General features: G+C 43.2%; 2 protein-coding genes across 4 annotated transcripts; one reads left to right on the forward strand and one right to left on the reverse strand.

Moving 5' to 3' along the window:
• Positions 1-616: 616 nt before the first annotated feature.
• On the reverse strand, positions 617-9040 carry LOC114861578 (cytohesin-4-like). Of its 2 annotated transcripts, none has more exons than XM_029160983.3 (14): positions 8890-9040; positions 8615-8747; positions 6492-6574; positions 6324-6388; positions 6083-6149; positions 5137-5255; positions 4839-4919; positions 3955-4067; positions 3625-3773; positions 3049-3160; positions 2703-2779; positions 2368-2439; positions 2066-2220; positions 617-1442 (listed from the first exon to the last, which is right to left on the reverse strand). In XM_029160983.3, exons 3-14 carry the CDS (start codon positions 6543-6545, stop codon positions 1361-1363), a joined length of 1146 nt encoding a protein of 381 aa, XP_029016816.1. In that variant the 5' UTR covers positions 6546-6574; positions 8615-8747; positions 8890-9040; the 3' UTR covers positions 617-1360. The 2 variants fall into 2 exon arrangements, with proteins under 2 accessions (XP_029016816.1, XP_029016807.1); XM_029160974.3 differs by having other exon boundaries at positions 8530-8747.
• Positions 9041-9582: 542 nt separating this feature from the next.
• On the forward strand, positions 9583-18313 carry rac2 (Rac family small GTPase 2). Of its 2 annotated transcripts, XM_029161065.3 has the most exons (7): positions 9584-9742; positions 14050-14121; positions 14722-14839; positions 15458-15520; positions 16636-16795; positions 16923-17056; positions 17718-18313. In XM_029161065.3, the coding sequence occupies exons 1-6, from the start codon at positions 9708-9710 to the stop codon at positions 17051-17053; spliced, it is 579 nt and encodes a 192-aa protein (XP_029016898.1). In that variant the 5' UTR covers positions 9584-9707; the 3' UTR covers positions 17054-17056; positions 17718-18313. The 2 variants fall into 2 exon arrangements, with proteins under 2 accessions (XP_029016904.1, XP_029016898.1); XM_029161071.2 differs by lacking the exon at positions 17718-18313 and having other exon boundaries at positions 9583-9742; positions 16636-16799; positions 16923-16983.
• The last annotated feature ends 115 nt before the right edge of the window (positions 18314-18428 follow it).

Raw genomic sequence — 18428 nt, forward strand, 5'->3', positions numbered from 1 at the left:
GTGGAATCGCATCCACACGTTCAATGGTTTCTAAACTTGGGTAATGTTGTGAGATCATGATGCAACATACAGACGCGTCTGACAAACATTGACCACTCGCAGAGATGAAGATTACACACACACACACACACACACACACACACACACACACACACACACACACACACACACACACACACACACACACACACACACACACACACACACACACACACACACACACACACACACACACACACACACACACACACACACACACACACACACACACACACACACACACACACACACACACACACACACACACACACACACACACACACACACACACACACACACACACACACACACACACAGTTTCATTGAATGTCTCAATCGGACCTTCTCTCAGTGCTCTCAGTTAAAGCCATGTACCAGTTTAAAATAACATGTAACAGACAAAGTAATAAAGTTAGACTGTTTTTAAACGTGAGACACAGCATCAAACCACAAAGGTGGTTTAAAACTTTCACACTTCAAGCAGCCCATGAAGTCGTGTCTATGAACGGAGCCTGTCGACATCAAGATAAAGCAACAACGAGGAAGTGAGGTGTGGTCCAATAGTTTCAGAGAGCAATGAAGCAAAAACCCAGCTGTCAAATTTATTCTTGAAAACAACAGGATGCAGTCTTTAATGTCTAGAAGTTGTTCAAATACTTTATTAAATATCATTAAAACACTTTTTACATCAAACACATTACTTACATTCATGCAACAAGGTATTTACATTAAACTCGTTACATTTACAGTATTGCACAAAAAGTGAAATGTTTAGAAATGCAGACGTTTCAAGGTGATTCCTTTCATTCTATAAAGATTATAGTAAAGTAGTAAGTAAAAAGGTAGAAACCGAAATTTTTTCATAGGCACCAATCTTAAAATCACACCGTTGAAATGAACATTAAATGCCCTGAAGCGTAGAGGCAAGGTTGTTACGGTGTGAACCCTGAGCCTGTGAAGGAAGGCGTTATTACCAACGGTGACCGCGCCTCCTTGTCTTCCTGATCCACAGAGCTGCATCCAACACAGAGCGACAGTCCTGTCACAGCAGGAGATTATAAACGCGCAGCACCTACACATCTGTACACAGACAAATACAAAATCTACGTCTTCCCCACAAAATCTGTCATCAGTGCATTGTTCATGCTCACAATGAGAGCTACACAAGTGAGTTTACATTTTTCACCCTCGACGCCATTAAGCTGGTTCTGCAAAAGGAGAAGTGGAAAAAGAACTACCGCAATTCTCAGCCTGAAAAACCAGTATCAGCGTCTGGACTCCACTGTCCTCTCTGCAGCTCTTAATCCAGCTGAAAGGGGCCTCAGTCCTGAGGGGCCTGGTTTATCACCTTCTTCTTACGCACAGACACCAGGTCGTAGAACGGGTCTTTGGTGATACTCGCTCTGTGGCAGAAAGGACACTGGCGTCATGAACAGCTAACGCAGCGCTGCTCTCAGCTTTTTCTCTGCAGAGAACCATGTTTCCGTTGTGAATCATTGCAGATCAAGGATGCTGTGGCCAGAATGAGTCATAAATGTAGTGACTCACCATCAGTCCATTTACAGAAATAAAAAAAGTTCATGAGATTTCTGTAGCAAATTAGGTGGAGTAAATATAGCGTAACGCTGAGCAGCAAGCGGATGATGATTTCTGGTGTTAAAACCAAACCAGACCCATTTCTACAGGATATGAACCATGTGCATCACGTCTCTGGCCAAATGTGTGGTATTTTGTGACACAGACGTCATGGTGGGTTCTAATGGAATCAGCTTGTTTGTGTTCGAGGCTTTAGACGATTGATCCTGATTGTTACTACAGTCCGAACTTGTTTGCTAACTGCTGGTAAACACGCTTTCACATCCTGTGCGGCACAACCTCTAATACTACAGTGAAGCACTAATCTGATCTCCAACAGACCACACCTGACTTCACCCAGCTGTGACACTGGATGTGGACAGATGTTCTCAGATGCTCACCACTCACTGCACACAGGAGTAGGAGGAGTGTGGCTGCAGTGCAGTCTGACCTGATGGCCTCGATCCAGGAGTCTCGCTCCTCAGCGGTGGAGGCGCAGATCGTGTACGACTGGTGTTTTCCCTCCACCACTCTACCGTCTGTCTCCGTTTTACAGGCTTTGATCTTCTGGCCTCGACTGTTGGGGTTGTACAGCTCCAGACAGTACTATGACATCAGATGAAACAATCAGTCTTCATCTCCAAATCTATATTTAGATGTTGTTACCTAAAGTACCGCTGTCTGTCTGTCAGAAACTCCCCATTAGTGACTCATTCGTTTGGCTTGTTGGGTGTAAAGGTGAGTGGTTCTTACTGGTTTACGAGGATGTGGCACCTCTTTCACGCACAGATTCTCTAGAGGGATGATTCCTCTGGGTTCTTTATCCTGTGAACAGTGACACAGAGACACTAAGTCAGGTAAAGGATACTTCACGATGCTTTGCTTCATTGTCTGTCTGCAGCAGGCCTCGTAATATATAACTAAGGTTTTGGATCAGCCACATCTGTGGTTTAAATGTCATTGTTTTTACTGTATTAAAATACAGCAGCGTTGAAGTTAAAGTTAATTTCTCCATGATAAAAATGACTGCTAGGACTCTAACTAGTCTCTAATGCCGGATGGACACAAAATGGCAGCTTGTTGCTTACAGTGGTGAACTCAAAGTAGTAGAGGCAGTTGTCAGTCAGGATGAACCAGCGCCTCTTCCACGTCTTCACTCGGCCTCCTGTAACACACACACGGCAAAATATTCTAATTTAATTCTCAGCGGAAACAGACACATCCTTTAAACTTGTCACTTCTCTTCAAACCAACCAAAGCCAATAACTCTCCCAGTTACTGTATGTTGTGTGCTTTGCATGTAGCACTCCAGTGTACTCTCCATTATTGGGCCATTTTCGTGCTGCTTCCTCTTTACTTTCCTGTTATTAGACACTATATGGATGGATTGCAGCCCAAGCAAACACAAAAGTTATTTCCAGAGAGAGATTTTACCGAGTTTGAGGAGCCATCCTTCTCTGTCAGGGTTGAAGAAGGTGTGAGTCAGATCATTCCCATCATCCTCTGGGATTTTGAAAGGCTCATTGCGAATGCTCTCAAACAATTTCTGAGCAGAAAACAGTTGAATCAGTTAGAAACATCACTGCTATTGTATCAGCTGCACAAACAGTACATTTTGACCCTGAATCATAGCGGCAGCTCCAGCGCTCAGCCTGGAACAGCTTAATCAGCCCCACTGCAGCCTCCGCGTCTGCTCGTCCAGACTGACCTGGGCGTGAGGACACTGCGACGTGGTTTTGCATGAGCGTTTCTCACTAAAGTGCTGTACGGAAACTAGTGGTAATGTCTGAAGCAGGTTCTCGGAGAAACCAAACGGAGCACATGTGCATAATCAAATATCGTGTTGTGGTCCCTTGTCTACCAGTCAGAAACCTCCAGAGCTGCCTGTGAGTCTGGTCCCAGAAGCACGTTTTCAACCAAATGTACACAACATACATTTGTGAAAGTAAAGTAGTGGTTCACATGCGTCAGTCACACGTATGGACCCTGCGATTGGCTGGACGTTCTCACCGAGAGCAGATCGTTGGGGAGGTCCTCCCCGTTGTTGATGCCTCTGTTCATAGAGATGAAGCGCTCCAGGGTGGTCTTATCCTTCACATTGGGGTTGTGGAGGCTGGTGTTCAGCATGATGATGGCGAAGGACAGGATGTAGCATGTGTCTGGAGTCAAAACATGTACACACAAAGAATCACTGGACGTCACATGTGTAAAAGTACCAAAACTGCAGCATAAAAGTCAACGAAGGTCAGTGAGAAGAAGCTGTCAGTCAAAACCAGCGCCTCGTACGCGTGCGGTCACATTAACCACGGTGAGGAAGACGCAGGTGGACGCGAAGCTCACCTGTCGACTGGAACACGAGGGCGTTGCAGTCGCAGTAGCGCGTGGCGAAGGCCTCCATCATGCGGTCGATCTTCTGGGCTTCACCGGGCAGACGGAAGCTCCACAGGAACTGTCTGTGGCGCCACCACATGATACATGAGCCCGTTTATATACGGCTGACAAACAAATAAACCCAGAACCAGAACCCTGACAGGAAGCTTTGTGTTGGACGAAGGGGCTAAGTTCCCAAGTGATGACTTTACCACTACAGCCTTACTACTATTACTACTACAGTACTACTACTACTACGATTGTACTACTACTTGTATATTATCTATATATCTATATTATCTACTGTCCTCGTCAACACTTTCCCTTCAGGTTCCTACCTGAAACGTTCAAGGTTTCGTGATCTTAACATTAAGTATTAATAAAACCTAAAACTAAAATAAAACTCAGTCATGTGCTGATGACATCATGACATATTCTTGACAAAGGCTTGACTTTACTAACGTTGGCAGAATTTTGAATGAGCTTTTCTCATTTCGGAACAGAACCTGGAAGTGCTACTGTGGTTTCACTTCAGTTCTCCTCATTTGTATCAAAATGTCCCATTAGACACGACAGCATGACGACATGTTCATCTCCTCTGATCTCTCCTGTTCAGTGACTGCGCACTCACACACAACCTGATGCTTTGTGGCTGCTGTGTGAACAGCCACTGCTGCCCAGTGACACAAAGTCTGCACCTTCTAATCATTCACATCCGTGTTTAAGGTTCTGCAGTCATAGGAGTTCAGCTCAGTGTCTCCTTCTGCGTTCTGATTGTTTCCCAACGCTTGGGTCAGTAGCAGCTTCGACACATACCGCGCTGTTTGGGGCGGTTCCTGATAAAGACAACTCACCTGAGAGCTTGGACCAAGTTGAGGTCAGAGAACTCGTGCAGCTCTACAAACGCCTTCAACGTCTGAAGATGCAGATCCTCCCTGTGGGTCAAAGTAGGGACTCGTGAGCCAGAGGAGAGCACTGTGCGTGTGATCCAATGCCTCTGGACCTGTTCCTCCACCAGTCCTTCACTCTTTCCTGCCCATTCTCTACAGGTGCGTTTCCATCCTCTGTCTCGTTCTCCTTTACTTCACAGTAAAGTTCTAAACCAATTCTACGGCTCATCACCATCACAAACTCTTCTCCCCTCATTCTCACCTTTCCCCAAGAAAGTCACCAATGGCCGTCTTGTTGAGTCCCTCCTCCTTGTAGAGAAACTCTGCAATGGACCGAGCATCTCCGTCCAGCAGTTTATTTTCCACCAAGTAATTGATGCCCTGCATGAAAACAACCAAGTGCATTAGTCTAATGTGGACGACTTATATGCCTGCGCTCTCTTCGATTTCCACAACAACAGCTGAACGTGCGCAGGTAAACAAAGTTGTCAGCTTATGACACGCTGTGGTTAAAAGTCTTCAGTTTCACGGTGATCTCATCCCGACTCAATAAGACCGAGCAATTTTGCAGCTTCTGTTATTCCAATTCCTTAAATTTAGTTTCTCTTCCTTTTTCTCCGTCACACGGGTTAAGAGGAAGGGTTGATTCTAAATACATGTGCTGTCAAAAAAAGACAAGTATATCCCACTCAGGAACAGCTGATATCCTCTAAAGCAAAAACCCAAACGTCTGACATTGGACGTGTTGGTGCATTTAGTGCGTTGACTTTCATGTCGTTATAGATTATGTCAGGGTAAAATAAAGAAAATATACCAGGTTCAGGAGTTGACATCATCCACTATGGTACATTTTTCTTTTTCCTGTAACATTTTCCTGCTTATGTTGTATTGGTCGTTGCAAACATCTGCCTTCACTACAGTACGAAGTTTGACCTGCTGCTAAAACCACTGAAACTGTGAGCCTGTCAGTCATTTCTCACAGTGTGTGGTTGAGTGGGAGGAAGTCCACACTCAGTGACAAGCATGAGCTGCCGCCTGTAAAGTTCATGTGAAGGAGCCGCATGGTGAGATACGCTGTAGGTTTTTACCAAAGCGTTCAGCGTTCATGTTATCTGTGTTGATGCACTAAGCTGATTCATTCAACCCACAGTCTCTCGGTTGCTTGTATTTTAATAATCTGTTACATGCACACACTCTTGTGAGTTCACCTTTTTAGGGTCCATGTTGAATTTCTTCTTTCCATTCGAGAACCTTCTGCTCTTCTCAGCTGTTTTGCTGCAGGAGGAGTAACAACAAGCACACAATCCTTTAAGTTCACAGGTGCCTTTAGCTACTGCTTCAGTAATGTTCCTCTTATGTAGGTGCTCATGTTCAGTGTGTGAGAACTGTATGTGAAGGTGAAGGTGAGGTCAGTTTGTGGCTGTTTGAGCAGGTGTGAGTTTAACTCACTTTTCCTCTGTAGATTCAAAGTTGAGTATTTCCGCCATCACGCTGTCTATCTCCAGCTTTAGCTTCTAGACAGGAAAATACAAGAATAAACTAAACAAATGCGTCTTCACAATAATAAAAGTCAAAGGGTCTTTTTAGCTCCAGAGTGAACCCTGTAGGTGCACGTACCTGGATATCATCCAGAAGATCCTTCTTATACGTCTTAATGTTCTCAATCTCCATCTTCTCCTCGGCTGTAAAATCTGAGGAAACTGTTGGAATAATGTAACAATGTAATCACAGTTTTAAGGAGTATCTCCAACTCAAAGGTCAGTTCTTCACGTTAACAATCATCTCACTAAACTGCCTTGACATCATATTCAGATCACCTACAGTACAGAACTCAGTGTCTGGTTCTGAGTCTGCGTCTATGAACGTTTTTTGTTTTGGAGTCACCTTGTGCTGCTTTGTATATTTTTACCCTTTTTAACCTGTTTACTGTGAAGAACTAAACAGGGAAAAGTGGTTTCCCTGGAAGCTGAATGTGACACAGGTGGTTGTGGTTTTCTTAATATATCTGCTCGCTGCAGCTCCTCACCACCATTAATGCATTTCTTGAGAATCACTCATTCAACCAGAGGGATGTAAATACTGCGTGTCTATATATAAAATCGTGAAGAAGTTTTATTCCTACTCCGACGACCGTCTGACTTCATGTCATTCACAACAAAATGCTTCTAAAGTTACACTATAACGCTACGTCACCCAAGATTCCGTGTCCGTCATGTTCCATCAACATCTACGTTCATTTGATTACTAACTATTGACGCCTCTGTAACATTATTTCACACCACACAGTTCCTTAAATCTGGATCTGCAAAAGTCACAGGTTCACACCTGTCTGCTAGAAACACCTTAAATACACAACGAAAAATCCAAGGTTAATAAAACCTTAACCTTGTTCCCATAAAGTTCACATCCTAATGATAATGTTAAAGGTTCCAGTTTGAACCCTCAGTGGCTCCAAATCTGGCTCATAACAACATGTTCCCATGCGCCTTCACTGAAACAAGCAATTATGTTATAGTCATGTTTTATAAGTTATGAGACAATGCATTAGTGGGAAGAATGTGTTGTGTGAAAAGCCAGCTGAAAATCTTCTCTTACGCCTTCAACACGTCTAATAAAATGTGTATGCAGAAATCACACAGGATCTTTTTGTAGCCGCACAGAGGGTCAGAGGAGAGACAAGTGCTCAATAACGTGTTCTGTCTGGGTTGGTGGTTGGATTCCCAGCTGCTCCAGATGTTCAAGCCTCCCTGAGCGTGAGGCAGCTCTGAACCCTCAGTCAGTAACCTGGTGTTTACCTGACATGAATGCAGCCCTGCAACTGTGCAGTATGAACCCAGAAAGACTTTTTTACATTTGGAACAGATGTAAAACCCAAGTGACATAAAATATTAATATAGACACGTCTGACAAGTCATATCAAACTTTTAGTTTTGTTATCATTATTTCCTTTTCTCACATTTGCTAAGTGGCTCAAATGTAAAGTAATGTTTAATTTTCCCAATCTGCAGCGCATTTGACCTTCCTCTGTGTAAGTCATGCTGTCTGTGCTTGTCTTCATCTGATCGTAAACACGCATCAGTCAGAGCTGCTGAGCTGCAGCATCTCTGGCGTTCTGGCCCGTTTCCATCCATCTTTAATGAGCGCGACACCAAGTTAAACACCCATGACCTGAGGGAGTTTGGTGGGAATGATCTGACAGCACGTCCACTTCCTCACGTTTCCTCGTTTACTTTGTTACGTTGTGAAACATGATGATATCGTTTATCATCAGTCCTCTTTAGTTTAGTTTATGCTTCTATATTATAATGAATTGTTCAAATGTCTGATCAAACACAAGTCATGGATGAATATCAGAACTGGTGCTGGTTGAGTGGTTCTTTGCTCTTCCCTATTCCAGCTTAGACCAGTGATAAGTGACCCCTGCAGATGGCGATAAGCGCTTCACCCAGAACAATGGAGCTAATAACCGAAAAAGAGTTCATTATCTTTTTTAAGAGCCATTGATTTTGTAACCACAAATTTGGACTCTGATTTAAAATAGCAATAAACACAATACCACAACACTGCTACAACTAAACTAAATGTTTACTTGCATGTAGAATAATTAAATCGTTTTTATGAAATGACACATGAAGAAAAGCAAAGCAGTTCTTACCCATTTGGCAATAAGTCATTTATATCCAAGAATGAAAGAGAGAAAGGCACAACAGCAAAGCGAGTGTGTGAGGACGTCAACATACGCAGGCTGCTTCAGCAAACAGAGCGCTGGCGCCTCAGTGAAGTCAGTGGTCTCTCTTGACCCCTCCTCTTCCTCATCCATCACTGCGTCAAGCGTAGAGCAGCGTGAAGTCAGAAAGCATCACACAGAACCTCCTACAAAAGGTGACAGGGAGACGGTGTTGAAATGAGATCAGTGAAATCAGGTTACGAAACTCACTTCACGCAAGGAGGAAAATTGTAACAGTGAAGAATCGCATCAGACGGTGAGGAAAGCAGTGACCTCCTGACTCATTACCTCTGCTGCTGGGTTCTGACGGCTGTGTACTAACAGAACCAAGTAGTAGAAACTACCACACCATCACTACTGAAAAACACCGTCTGCACAAAGACTGATTAAAAAACAAGATTCAAAGTAGTCACAATTGTCAAAGACACGAAGAATCAGCCGCTCAGTTATCCAGAAATGAAGCAAAGCTGCCACCTAGTGGTAAAAACCTGAAACCACAGGTGCCGTTACTGTGGTTCAAAGGCAACTGTGTGACGTTACTATGTCTTACTTACAGTAAGTAGAAACACAAACACACGTTTAAAGCTTTACTGTTTTACAGCAGCGGCTGTTGAATCATCAGCTTTCTGACAGTTTCAATGAGCTCTAATCAAATATAACTTGTTGAAGCAGAATTATGAGCTAGTGTTAACAGGTGTCTGTACCTAATAAAGTGGCCTGGCTGTGTTAAACCTACATTTAAGCTTTCAAAATGAGGACGCGCTATTGTTACAGCAACACATCCCTCATGTTACATCAGTTTCACAGGTCACGAGTTACAACAGAAACTTCTCTGCACAATTCAGCCCATTTAAACCGTCTCTTACACCATTTGCACACTTGCTTTAAAAGAGTTGAAATAGAGAAAACAGGAAGCAGAGATGTGTGCAAGCGAAGGCAGAGAAAAGGGGCAGCGAGGGAGGGGAGCGAGCGAGCGAGCGAGCGAGCGAGGGAGGGAGGTGTGGAACAGTTTCCTGTAGCTGCGTGCTGATCGTCGCCTCTGCACCTTCCTCCTCGAGTCCGTTTCTGTCAGCGCGAAGAGCACCGACGACGCCGAGCGGAACAGGATGCAGGCCATCAAATGTGTGGTCGTGGGAGATGGGTATGATTCTGCTTCTACTTTACCTACGCGCTGTCGAACCGGGCTGCGTTCACGTTCAGCTGATGCACGTTTGGCCCCAGGCTCAGGAACAGTCGAGCGGCGCCGCTTGCTTCTTGGCGTGAACAGACTTGAGCAACTTCCGCAGTGACGGCCGCTGACGGAGCGCTCGCACCCTCTGACCCGCTGAGAGGCCTCGTCCAGCGCCACGCGTGGAGCGGTTTGACAGGCTGGGTCAGAGCGGGGCTGATGCTGGAGCGGCGCAGGCCTCAACATGCAGCGAAATGTGCTAGTGCCGCCAGCTAAGAATAAAAGGCTGCTGTAGAAGAACATGCCTCAAGTGTCACAAAGGAGAAAGAGAGCAGAGCACAGGACAGAGGTTTCTGTTTGTCCTTTACAGCACTTTAACGTGACGATGCCCATCACAGGGGACAGGTTTGGACAGGGTTCTCTCTACAGAAAAGCACTTGTGAAGGTGGGGCTTGAGGGCCAGTTGTCATGAGAGAGGAAGCGTCGAAGAGGAAGGTGCGTCGTCGTTTCTGTACGAGATCAGGAAAGAGCAGAAAAGCGGCTGCAACTGCAGCAGCTACAGGTAGAAAACAGGCGACGCGCTGCGAGTCTGCTGGTGTGTAGTGAGTGTGCGAACACACACAACCTGTGGGTCACCAGGGTTTACTCAGCTGCTGGTTCTGAGATCACCTGGAGGCATCAACACCAGAGCGCTATTTACCATGTTCAGTCTAACATAAAAGACGATGGCAAGAGGTGAAGAATTAATTTAACTGCAACTGCAAGTACGGAACGATCCACAGGGTTTGACATTAAGGTTCTACTGTAGCAACCGTGTTCCAGCGTCCTGATTTTCAAGCTTGACTTCATATTTTAGGAATCGTGGCCTCGTGGCTTCTGATGCTTTGGTCGAGCTCCAGGACTTGGCCCAGATTTCAGTCAGACTCCTCCCATTTCTGCTTTGAACCCGCTGCCTGCGCTGAGCTGTGAAGAATGTGAGAAGTGGAGGAAGTAATGTGAAGAATGCAGATGAAAGAACCCGACTGGAGCCCGACTTCCCACCTGTTCACACCTGGTCAAACAGTGACAGAGGTGGAGGCTGAAAAGCGCTTAGCACGACTATAAAACGACAAATGGAATGAAAATCCCCGTCCTCATCTTTGGACGGGAACTTAATGACTGCTCGGCACCTGCTGAATGAGCAGCGGCGCCATCACTCCATGCCTGAGGTGACATGAGTCACTTCTGCCACGAGCTTCTATTGTTTCAGCGTCTACCAGGCGTCTGTGGCGACCGATGTATGTACAGTACATGCAAAGTATACGCTGTAGGCACAGTACACGCTAAACGTACACTACATGCACAATACACGCTGTATGTACAGTACATGCAAAGTATACGCTGTACGCACAGTACACACTACACGTACGCTACATGCACAATACACGCTGTATGTACAGTACATGCAAAGTATACGCTGTACGCACAGTACACGCTACACGTACGCTACATGCTACGTACATGCACAGTACACGCAACACGCACAGTACACACTCCACGTACAGGTTACACGCACAGTACACGCTGTATAGTACACGCTGCACGTACAGTACAGGCTGTATGCACGGTACACGCACAGTACACGCTACATGTACAGTACAAGCTGTAGGTACGGTACGTGCTATACGTACAGTACTCGTACAGTACACGCTGCTACGCTCTTGGGTCCCTGCGCCTGTGACTTCATTATTTTGACACCTTAAAACAAACTGCGGGTTTGGGTGGACGTGTGGACATGTGGACGTGTGGACGCGTGGACATGTGGACGCGTGTTTATCTGCCAGGTGACAGGGACATTGTATTTTTAGAGAACAGAAGCAAAGAAGAAGTTGGTATCGAGTCACAGGGAAGTGTAGTTCCCTGTGACTGGATACCAACTGCTGATATTCAGTGTGAGGAGTTTGACCTGATGGTTTGATAAACTCTGCCTAATGAAAAGCACAAAACTCTGAGGATTTCAGGATGTTCAGGATTTCTTAAGTTGAGAATGTTGAGAAAATACCATGGCTTTGACCAAGAGGTCCCAGTTCTATGAACATGGTTAAAGAAAATCAATGAATAATATATTGGAATTTGCTTAAAGTGACAAAGTTAGACTTTTATCATCTTTAAATTAAATTCACAAATTTGCATCCACATCTACCTGACAAACACAAGTGTAGCTGAAAGTTGTAGATTTTGATATTGATATATAAGATATATCTATATATTTATATATATATTTGATACATAAGAAAGAAAAAAATGGGCAGTGTAGCACTGTAAATTATGTAATATTAGAAAGCTGAACCTCTAGTCTTACTGTGATAAAATGACAGATAACATAATATTACAAACACAGTACATTTATTTGTACCATGTGCTTGGATGGCTAATGTGTTAGCAATTAGCTTAGCAGCAGTAGTAGCAGTTTACCACCTACAGTCGATGAATGTATGCTGTGATGAAAAATGTATGTAGTGGGATTGAAAAGCAAAAGTGTAGTTGCTTTTTAAACCTGATTATTCACTTAAAAAATAATGTAAAAAAGTGACGTACAGGAAAGAAAGAAATGACGAGTGCAGAGGAGGAAGATCAAAACAGGGACAGCGACGTAATGCTGTGATCCTCTAAACACAGGACTATGATAAAAAAGGTGCAGAGGGAAAATTCAGAGGTCGAGGTCTCGTTATTTCTTGGCAGTTCCCGTTTTTGTTGTGAACTGATGCTTTTGAAACGCATCGGTTCCTTTTTCTCGCACACACGCACACACACGCAAGGACTTCTATCAGTCACTGACAAATCCACCTCTTGTCCTTAAACCGTAACACTACAAACCTGGTCCCAAACCATGAAACTGAACCACCGTCACCATCTTCAACCTGCCTTTTGGAGAAGTGGTAAAATGTCAGCAGACTCAACATGGCCGTCGCACAGCAGGAACTCGTTTTTTGAACTGCTCACTCTGCTGTTGACTCATCGGGTTTCAGTGCTTCACGATGGGCACCTTCTGAAGCTCAAACAGGGCTTGTGTGAAGGTTCACCCGTGGGTCGGCTGTGGTCAAACAGACGCCCTGTTCCTCTCGCTCCTCACGCAGGTCTGCGTCACCGGGACTTGAACAGAAGCTGCTGCCATTTTTCAACATCGCAGCATAGTGTAACAACACCCGACTCCACGGAAGCGACTGAGACCATTTCTACAGGTCAAAAAACAGTTCATCCTCTTTTATTCGTATCAACAGCACCAGCAGATACAAGAAATTACTGGCAAACAAAACTGAAAGTGTCTGCAAATACCAGAAATGGTGTCGGTAGTTTCTGTCTATGACACCAAAAAAAAGAGGCGAGTCCCAAACACAATCACTGACACTTGCATTAACACCGGTAGAACTCATTTATTTTATGCTGCTGAGAAGATCTTAAAGGCGCACGGATCATTTGTTCTCAGCTGCCTGGTTTCATGGCTGTGTTCTGCTTCATCACTAGGTCCAACCATAGATATCGCATGTTTATTACTAAAACACTGGGGTTTTCCCTTTGTGCATAATGGAAATATGCTTTTAGCTTTTTTCAGCCAGTGTGGTGGAAGAAAGAAGTGATTGGGATTTTGTATAATTAGCTCATGAAATAAGCACCACATAAAATTGGTGCCCAGTCTGGATTTACTTGTCTTCAAGCAGTTCAGTCAACAGACATTTACCTGTAAGTGTAAGAACCATAACTGATTCCACAGTACAACAGAGATCGTATCTGATGTGGAAACAGCTTCTTTTACCTGGTAACTCATCACAACTACTTAGAATCTTATCTGCCATGTGATGTTGAGACACAGACAGCGCAGAACTGGAACTAAATCAAAACAAGGCCAGTTAAAACTCGCCTGATCTCCTGCTGCACGCAGCCGGTGGACGCTGAGACGAGCTGTGCACTCAAACAAGTTGGCTTTAAGGGATTTAACATTACAGCGTGGAGAAGAATTCATTTTAAGCCTTGTCATTTCCCAGGTGTAAAGATACTGTATTATCAGGAACACCAACGAGATCGCTGCAGTGCAGTTAATAAAAATACTGAACATTGTGAGTAATAGCAGATCATCAAGCAAAAGATGTTTGGGATTTTTATTTGAGAGTTGGTTTTAAATTTTAACATTATTTAAACAAATTTAAAATTGGGATGAAACTATGACATGCGTTTAACTTTTCGTTTTGCCTTTAAATTTGCTTTTGTGCTTCAATCAAATCTGTGTTTCTTGTGTTTTATAGAGCTGTGGGAAAAACATGTCTTCTCATCAGCTACACCACCAACGCCTTCCCCGGGGAATACATTCCTACCGTGTAAGTACAACACAAGCACCTCCTTCTGAAGGTACATTACATTTACATGTACACACTGACAGACCACACACCTAAAATACAGTTACACTACAGAGAAGAAACAGAAGAGACTAAACTTACCAAAGAAATGACTGTGAAAAGGTAAAAACACTAGTTGTTTTTTACCTGTTGTTGCTTAAATGCTGTCTGTTCATCTCATTGCTGCTTGAGAAACAGAGAAAACCCTCAATGATAAATTGTGTCCCACTGATTAACAAAGTCAGTGGCACAGACACACTGCTCACTGACCTTTCACATATGTACACACAATACACAGAATGTGTATTAAGTGTATACACAATACACAGAATGTGTATTATGTGTATACACAATACACAGAATGTGTATTGTGTATTATACACACAATACATAGAATGTGTATTGTGTGTGTGTGTGTGTTTAAATTTAAGCTGTTGTGCTTTACTGTGACCACACGAGGGCGGTGTTGCTCATACAGTACACACATCAGTAAAAATCAGTAAAAGCATGAACCACATTATTCTGACACCAAGACACTGTGTGTCTTACTGACTGATCGCTGAGCTTCCGTGCTCCCCACAGCTTTGACAACTACTCTGCCAATGTAATGGTGGACAGCAAGCCCGTCAACCTGGGCCTGTGGGATACAGCTGGACAGGAGGACTACGACCGGCTGCGCCCACTGTCCTACCCACAGACGGTACACGCTCAGCCACACAGTCAGCTCCACCTGCCACAGGACGACATTATACCACCAGCACGACAGACAAGGAAGCTGTAATCACAGTTAGAGACGCTGAGTTAAAGCTGGAGTTCTACAGCTCAGCAACAAATCACCTTTTATAATAACTGATTGTCACATTTGACTATTTTAATACAATAAAATGCTACTTCCAGCTACATCTGTTCAAATAAACATCAGCAGAAATTAGAAATCACAGGTTTTAATTCCTTTCCCTTCAGCACCATCTAGTGGCATTCATCATCATCATCATCATCGAGAAGTGTTAATTAGTATTATAACACAATAGTATTATAGTTTTACAGTCTTCTGACAACAAGCGTTGGTTTTCCAGTGGCCTCAGGTGGTAAAGTGCACAATCCACCACTTCAGCATCATGAAGCCTTTTTCTCACACTAGCACAAAAATAGCATGTATAAGTATAACACAATACAGTAGTATTGTAATTACAACAACAACAAGACTTATTGTTTGCAGACTGTTTTGAATATATAAATTAATAGTCAAATAACACTGTAAACTATAAAAACAGAAGTGGGTTTAACTCATTTAATTCATGCTACTGTGTCCATGCAGGATGTTTTCCTCATCTGTTTCTCCCTTGTGAGTCCAGCGTCCTACGAGAACGTCAGAGCTAAGGTGAGTCTCCTCCATGAGGAACAACATTATCAAGTCACTGTCAGCAGGTCACCTACTGTACATGTACTGTAAATACTGGTCATGTGTCTGATGACGTTCCTCAACTTGCAACTAGTAAAGAAAGTGAATGAACAAACCGGCTATAATTAACTTTATTTCTGTTTATTTCATGAAATGTGGGACATTGTAAACGTAAAAAATATTGTATATTTATCTAATAGAAACTATTAATGAAATACAATTAAAATTGGCATTTAAAATCATTTGCTGACCTGTGTGAACACCCAAAGGCTGTAAATTCCAATCAATTTGACCAATGATGTGCATAAAAAACCTGACTTATTTCTTGATTGACTGAAGGCTTGTAGATACAAGCTTTCAGTTCATTCAAACTACCTCACATGTTCTTTTGGTTTCTTGTGTTGAGCTGCTGCATTTTCACTGGATTTGTTCAATGGCCAAAGTTAAGACTTCACACCATGAAAACAAACTGTATTGTGTGTACAACACAGGATCTCTGGGAACCTGCTAAATTAATTCCTGGCTTCAAGCATGGTTTCTGTTTTTCACACTCATTACTTCATCGGTTTTAGTGTTTCACTGTGTTAATGTTAAAGTTACCAGCTATTGACAGCAAGGAGCCCCAGATAAATGTCAAGCAAAACAAAGCATAATGACACAGAGGAGTGTAGACCAGATGCTGTCCATCCGTCTTTAATCAGACAGCATTACAAGACTCGTCACGATCAATAGCAGAGAAAGGCCAGAAGGACAGGGTTTAATAAAGCTTTTATGAAACTAAAGAAAATTCATATTTAAACAATATAAATGACACTCTTGGCCTGGATTACAGGATAAAAGCAGCTAAAATACAATCTCTACGTGATTTTTATGACTGGAGATGAGCAGAAACTAATGAAATGTAACGTCATTGTGAGTATTGCATAAGGTTTAGCGTGACTTTATGAAGAAGGGCTGATTGTGTGTATTAGAACAAGATCAAGTCAAGATTTTGATCAAGACTTCATCCAATTACTCAAAAAGTTGAGTCATATCAGTCCTAAAACACTTACAGTACAGGACCTTCACTGTGTGTCTCCACTCACCTCTAACAGTGGTACCCAGAGGTTCGCCACCACTGCCCCTCCACTCCCATTATCCTGGTGGGAACCAAGCTGGATCTGAGGGACGAGAAGGAAACCATTGAGAAGCTGAAGGAGAAGAAGCTGTCACCGATCACCTACCCCCAGGGCCTCGCTCTGGCTAAGGAGATAGGTCAGCCACACTATGCTTGTGTTATCATTGAGCAGGTGGTACAGTATGATGGGATGCTGGGGTAAATGCTGTGAAGCCTGTGTATCCGTGTGTCATTGCCATTGTCTGCCCTCATTTCCACATACAGACGCAGTGAAGTACCTGGAGTGCTCAGCTCTGACCCAGCGTGGTCTGAAGACCGTGTTTGATGAGGCCATTCGTGCCGTGCTCTGCCCACAGCCCACCAAAGTCAAGAAGAAGGGCTGCATCCTGCTGTGAACGGTAAGAACGGAGGAGCACGGAGCCTGAGGCAGGAAACCAGAGGAGAGAGAGGGAGAGAGAAAGCACACACTGCCTTCATTGGCTTCGCTTGCTTTAATTCTGCCTACACAACGTGTGAAAAGGCTCGGTCACATGTGCAGCAAGAATGGACTTTTACTAAAACTGTAGATGATTCATACGCTTCTATTAAACTGTGAGCCAAGAAAAGACAAGGGCGGTCAAAAAAGTCACAGAGAAGAAGAGACAGATGGAAGAAGCTCTGATTTACACTCAGAGGAGAGTTTCTGTGATGAGTTTAGTCGGGTCACACTTAATAAAATAAATAAAAGCATCTGTCACCACTTTTATTTCCAAGCATTCAGAGCAGAGCAGCAGAAAGGACCATGTAAAACACAGCAATCATGTGACAGACAACAATTCAGACCTTTTCTGTCTGTGGGAAAAAGGTTTTAATTTTAAGCTTCTGTCTTTTTAATATTACCAGAATATTTGTATGTAATAATTGAATCCTACAGTCATTTCGATGTGGACAGATACAGAGAGTTTAGAGAAATATTGATTCAATTCCTAGAGGACGAAATGTTGACGCCATTGTAGAAATTAGTTTCCATATTAATGACGTGCGTTAATGACGATGCTCATGTGGTTCTCATTGTTTCAGACCCAGGACCAGAACCTCTAAACCTCCGACCCTGTGGTGAAAGATGACTTAAATGTTTCCTGATAGTTTGAAATAAAACAGTGTTTAGTTCTAAATCTACAGCTGAAAGTCTGTGAACAAAAAACAACCAAACCTGTGTCGCTTAAAGATATTTTTATACACACACTAGTAAAACCTCTAGTTTCACATAACACCATGTTTTCAGTCATACAGTAACTATACAGGTGAAAGCTTCTAAACAAGAACAAACAATCCTGCATCGCTCCAAACTAGAAACATGGCTCCTCCATCATGACCTAAATGAACACGAACCTACAGCACAACAAGAGGCTGGAGTGAGCAGGATATTTACTATTAAATGTACAATTCTATCAGAACAAATCCTTAAATATTGTCACCTTCTACGTTCATTTATTAGCTTATATGCAACACATGTATGTTAGGAGTTTTCTTAATGCCCTTTAGATGCCACAACATTTTCATGTATTATGACTTGTTCCAAGCAGTACTGTACTGAACAATATTCTATTTGAATGATATTCTTATGAAATGTTTATGAAATTTGTTGTGATGTAAAATAAAAGACATTTAAAAGACATGATTTCCAGAGAAAGTCATTCCCTCAGAGTTACTGTAACCTGAGTGTGATGAAACACACAGTTTTAATGTAGTCTTGACTACATGTCGGTACCAACAACACAGCCTCATCAC

The sequence above is a fragment of the Betta splendens genome, chromosome 1 (genome assembly GCF_900634795.4).
Source record: "Betta splendens chromosome 1, fBetSpl5.4, whole genome shotgun sequence".
NCBI lineage: Eukaryota > Metazoa > Chordata > Actinopteri > Anabantiformes > Osphronemidae > Betta > Betta splendens.

Coding starts and splice junctions, on each gene's coding strand:
- LOC114861578 (XM_029160974.3), bottom strand. Junction 3,774..3,954: donor CCTCGTGTTCCAGTCGACAG/GTGAGCTTCGCG, acceptor TTTTGACTCCAG/ACACATGCTACATCCTGTCC. Junction 2,780..3,048: donor AGGATGGCTCCTCAAACTCG/GTAAAATCTCTC, acceptor TGTGTGTTACAG/GAGGCCGAGTGAAGACGTGG.
- rac2 (XM_029161065.3), top strand. CDS start 9,708: ATGCAGGCCATCAAATGTGTGGTCGTGGGAGATGG. Junction 14,122..14,721: donor GGGGAATACATTCCTACCGT/GTAAGTACAACA, acceptor TGCTCCCCACAG/CTTTGACAACTACTCTGCCA. Junction 14,840..15,457: donor CACTGTCCTACCCACAGACG/GTACACGCTCAG, acceptor GTGTCCATGCAG/GATGTTTTCCTCATCTGTTT.